Source organism: Ananas comosus, linkage group 17 (assembly GCF_001540865.1).
Source record: "Ananas comosus cultivar F153 linkage group 17, ASM154086v1, whole genome shotgun sequence".
NCBI lineage: Eukaryota > Viridiplantae > Streptophyta > Magnoliopsida > Poales > Bromeliaceae > Ananas > Ananas comosus.
The window spans coordinates 4,806,627-4,811,892 of record NC_033637.1 but is presented as its reverse complement, the minus strand read 5'-3'; the positions used below and the strand labels follow the sequence as shown (position 1 = coordinate 4,811,892).

The 5,266-nt window shown below is 32.2% G+C and overlaps 1 protein-coding gene across 1 annotated transcript; it reads left to right on the top strand.

Annotated features, from left to right (window-relative positions):
- On the top strand, positions 1,976–2,653 carry LOC109723393. The gene has a single exon (XM_020251737.1). The coding sequence runs from the start codon at positions 2,119–2,121 to the stop codon at positions 2,329–2,331; it is 213 nt and encodes a 70-aa protein (XP_020107326.1). The 5' UTR covers positions 1,976–2,118; the 3' UTR covers positions 2,332–2,653.

Here is a 5,266-nt window from a genome sequence, read left to right as displayed (position 1 = left end):
CTGGCGATGTAAGATTCTAGAGGTGGCTCCTACGGGTTCAAGAGGTGGCTCCCACCAAATCCATTGGTGTAGCACTTTGTCCCGCATAGCACTTTGTTCTCACACTTCCGGCTAGTATTCGTCTCTGATATCAATTGTAACGACCTGACCCGCTAGCAATAATAACTCGTTGAGCCCAACCACCGACCCAAAATGCTTAAGCCCAGTTATTATTACTAACGTGTAGGCCTCATATAAACTGATCGGAATCAGTATCCCATCTGATGTGGGACTATTGGGGGCGTCACAAATAGGTGGTGTTTTTGAGTTTTTAGCCTTTGGATGAAGAAATGTAGGGATGGAATGATGGTGATAGGTGGTGGTCGGTGGAATAGTGTTTGATCTAAAGGCTATTAATAATCAAGTAGTAGATCCAATGGCTAAAAGCTTAGAAGCATCAAAGAGGTGGTGCTTCTAAAAGTATTCTAACTCCACTATATATATATATATATATATATATATAGAGAGAGAGAGAGAGAGAGAGAGAGAGAGAGAGAGAGAGAGAGAGAGAGAGAGAGAGTCCGGCTACTATACTCTTATGAGTACGATTGCCCTTGTACTCATAAGTTGTTTACGATGATAGAGTTTCCGAATCGACGATCGATACCATTAAACATTATCTAGAGCATTTAAAACTTCTAAAAATCAAATTTTATAATTTTCCGGCATCATTTACTTTATGATCAAAAGGTCACAAAATTGACGATTTTTAACGGCTGGTATGGGATACTTGCTACTTTAACAGTGTAAAAGAATTGGAATAGGTTAAATTTTTGATAGAAAATTCTATTCACTATCTAGATAAAGATCAATAACTCCAATCTTAAATTGAAGGATCTGATCATCTATTTTTAAGACGTCATTCGATTTTGACCATTCATTTTATGCCCGCTTGATTGATTTCGAAAAATTACGAAATTTATTTTCTAAAAGTTTCAAATACTCTAGATTATATTTAACGAAATGGATCGTCGATTCGGAAGCTCCATTATCGAAAACAACTTATGAGTACGAAAGGCTCTATACTCATAAGAGTATAGTAGCCCTACTCATATATATATATATATATATAGAGTCCGGCTATGGTACTTGTAAAAGCACCAAACACTTGGTGCTTGTAAATTTTTTACCGTTAGATCTACGCATTTGATCATTTTTACCCGTTAGATTATACTATTCAACTAACCACCCACTCAACCCTAGGGGACCCACATCATCCTAACCGTACATCCCTTAATCCAAGAGCCGAAAACTTACAAGTACCAATGACTTGGTACTTTTAAAAGCATAGGAGCTCAATTCTATATATATATGAATATATATATATATATATATATATATATATATATATATATATAGTAATGTGGTAATTGATAATGCAATTATATTACTTCTATATTAATTAAAAGTTCGATCACCAATATTATTTAGTTAAAAATATTGAATTATGAAACTAGATTACAATAATTTAGAAAGTTCAAGCTAGAAATGGTAACGAATTAAAGTTTATGGATTAAAGTGGCACGCGCCCTATAGTAATTTGAGGACCAAAACTGTAATTTATCCTAAACTTTGGTATAACTCTATCAATTTTAATGTTTCAAACGTGAGGAATCTCCCTTGCTTTACTTACATTGCATGAAAATCTTTTGGCCCCATGCATATGCCAAGCTATAATCCCACTTTCCAAGTATACTCTTCCTTCCACAAAAGTTCACAAAGGACTAATGGGTTTCGGAATTGCTTTTTTCTAACCCTAGCTTCCACAACAACAACAAAAAAGAAAAGAAAAAAGGAAAAAAAAAAAAAGAAAAGAAAGAAAAAGGAAGTTTTATAGTGGAGAGTGACAAAAGTGATATGTACGTAGTCTAATGAATGTGCCCTCCCTTAGTTAACTCAATACTAAAGCTCCTTTATATCTTCCTATCTTTCTTACTTGCTAAGTATGCATGTAGTCCTTTAACTCCAATTGAACATTTGTTATTACTTATTTTTCTCATCTAGTTAGAGAACTACAAAAGTAGCTTCTTTTAGAGTGCGCGTTGGAGATCAAGAAGAAGAGCGAGAATAAGAGCTTCAATGTCGACCGACTGGGGCCCAGTAATCATCGCGGTGGTCCTCTTCATCCTCCTATCGCCAGGTCTCCTATTTCAGATTCCCGCGAGGGCAAGAGTTATCGAGTTTGGTAACATGTACACAAGCGGGATCTCAATTTTGGTCCACGGTATCATCTTCTTTGCAATTATGACCATCCTCGTGATCGCGGTCGGCGTACATGTGCGCGTAGGCTGATAAAAGGAAAAAAAAAAAGGTTCAATCACACCTCAAGTGACTTTCTCTTTGCTTAGGGTTTATCATTCTATGGTGTATAACTTGGTATAGTCACTAGTTGTGTCACTTATTAACACAAGTTAGCTACAATATGAGTTTTATGATTTAGATTTAAAATTGTACTTAATTATATTATTTGTGTTTTGTAAATGGCCAGATGAATTTTAGCTTATTGTCGGGATTAATTGAAGAAGAATCTAGATCCTAACAGGGATTAGCAAACACAGTCAAAGTAGTTAAATTGCATGCTGTAAAATATATATGTGCTTGAGTTTTTTTGTTAGAATTTGTATCTGTCCTCTCAAACGTACGTTGTCAACTATATATCAATAAAGATCTCGAAAGTATCAAAAAGAAATTCTATCTCCACGATCCCCAAAAAAAAAAAAAATCTTTGATCTCGCAAATGTTGTGTATATATATGTATATATATTACAAGCGTCATTCTCCGTTTTGGAGAAAAAATAGTTAATTACTTCATATTGTTTAGCATGATAAATAAAAAAAGAGATAAAACTAGAAATGCAATGCATCTTTAGGTAACAGGAGTAACATGAAATATGTGCTTGCTTTACCTACCACCCACTATTTTAGTGTGGAAAATGCACTTGATATGAGCTCCATTTAGTAAATTGATTGATATAAAAAAGTGTGACATATAAATTAGATTGGCTTGGAAAGCCAAAGGGAACTCTGTTGTATGCATAAGATTTATAGTTATTTAGATGGGATATTAGAGAAAGCTGAATTTAAATATTAAGACTTAGTTTGATATTGAATTACATCTAACGTTACTAGATAAAATATAGTTATGGATAAAAGTATATAGAGGTATGCATACGTCGCGGAACGCAATATTACGTACGAAAACAAATAAGATATTTTTTCAACGTACTCTCTCACCGCACGTAACGCAATCTTCCTGCAATTCCAAATGAAGTTTAACAATCTTCCAACAGAAGGAAAATCAGTAGTATACCCAAAATAATTTCTTTTTTTTCTATTCAAAATTTTTTTCCTTCTTCGCACACTTATTTGCGGAGAAGAGTTTTATCTCCTCAGGGCGGGGAAATAAAGGTACACAACAGAATTTATTTGGTAAGTAAAGTAGTTTATGATAAGATTTTGTTATATTTATAGTTAAATTCTTATTAGATTAGAATAAATATTTAAATTTATTTATAATAAATAAAATAAAATTAAAATATTTTGTAGGCTTATTATATAAGCACTAATAGGTTTTTTTTGGAGCGGATCTGATGTGAAAGCTCTCTAGAGTAGCGCTGACAGGGTATTGGTCTTGCATGCACCAGGTGGACCAGAGAAAAAGAGATATGAATTTGGAGTTTTTAGCCGATCATAAAAATAATTAAAAATTTAGAAAGAAAAATTGGGTTGCAGCTATTCTCTGTGGAAAAATAGGAAAGTAGTCATTAGTAATTTGTCAACAATTTTTTCAATATTTTACGACATTAGCTAAACAATATTTTATATTAGACAATATTTATAAGACAGAATTAGGCTAATATTTTACTTTATATATTTTTTTATATAAAATAGTATGATATTTTGCCGCACTTTTATAATTACAATATTTTTTGTTACAAAAATATGCAAGGTTATCTATAAAGTTTTTAGCCTACTATGCAGTTTCTCATGCAATGTGAAGATCACAGTCGGAAGCAAAGTAGAGGTTTGGGCTAATTTCTTTGCTTGATTAGTCTAGTTTTATTCTTAGTTAGTAAATTCGCGAATTTTAGCCGAATTATTCACGAATTTTTGAAAAAACGAATTAAACGGGCGTTTTCGTATTTTTCCAAAAAATTTGGAAAAAAACGTAATTTTTTGGACAAAAATTACTTATTCGCGAATTATTCGCGATTCGCAAATAATTCATTCAAACAAACGGCCCGTGGGCCCGCTCTCGCGGCAGGAACACGCTCGCGCGTGCGCCTGCGCGCGCTCCAGCGCTCGCTCCTGCCCGCTGTGGCTCGCGAGCCACGGGGCTCGTGGGCCTTGTGGGTCTTGTGGGCCTCGTGGCTCACCCCAAACAGATTAAAAAAAAAAAAAAACATACGTCGCCCAAAAGAAAAAAAAAAAAAAATTTTCCGAAACCTTTGCCCTCCTCTTCCCTAAATATAAAAAAAAAAAAAAATCAGTCGATCAAAAAAATTTAATCTCTTATAAACTATCTTAATATCTTATTTACTTAATTATTTATTTATTTTGAGGTATAATATAGTTTGCTATTTTTTTTACTTAATTAGCTATTTTTTTTACTTAATTAGCTTAATTATTTAGCTCTTTATTCTTATATTCTTAAGAAATATGAGTATTTATGCTATTAGCATAAATCTTGAGAGGAAAAAACTTAATTTAATAGCTGAATTTTTTATTCCGAATTTTTAATTGATGAGCGTATAATATCCGTATAAATCACGTATCCGAATAATTGACGAATCTGTTTTTTAGCCGTATTTTTCAACGAATTTAAAAATTAGAAGACGAATTTTATCCGAATTATATCCGTACCGAATTTTTGCCGAATCCAAATTAACTAACTATGGTTTTATTTCGGTTAACGGCATAAAAAATTTTGATTAATTGTTTTTGGTGTTCTATTAATTTTATATTCTGTAATTAAAATTTTTAAAATAATTATTTTCTNATATATATATATATATATATATATATATATATATATAAACAAATAGTTTGATCGTCTTTTTATCAAAAATACCCTTCTCTTATAACATATTTTTTATTTACTCCGAAAAATCTCATCTATCTCTTTTACAATAACTTAGTCAGATCCATACAATCAAATTTTATTTTCTAATTTTTTTTATAACGTAATAAATTTGTGCCATTGGATCTAATATAATGGATGACACGA

Bases quoted from the DNA above. Each gene is read 5' to 3' on its own strand.
- LOC109723393 (XM_020251737.1), top strand. From the start codon at position 2,119: ATGTCGACCGACTGGGGCCCAGTAATCATCGCGGTGGTCCTCTTCATC.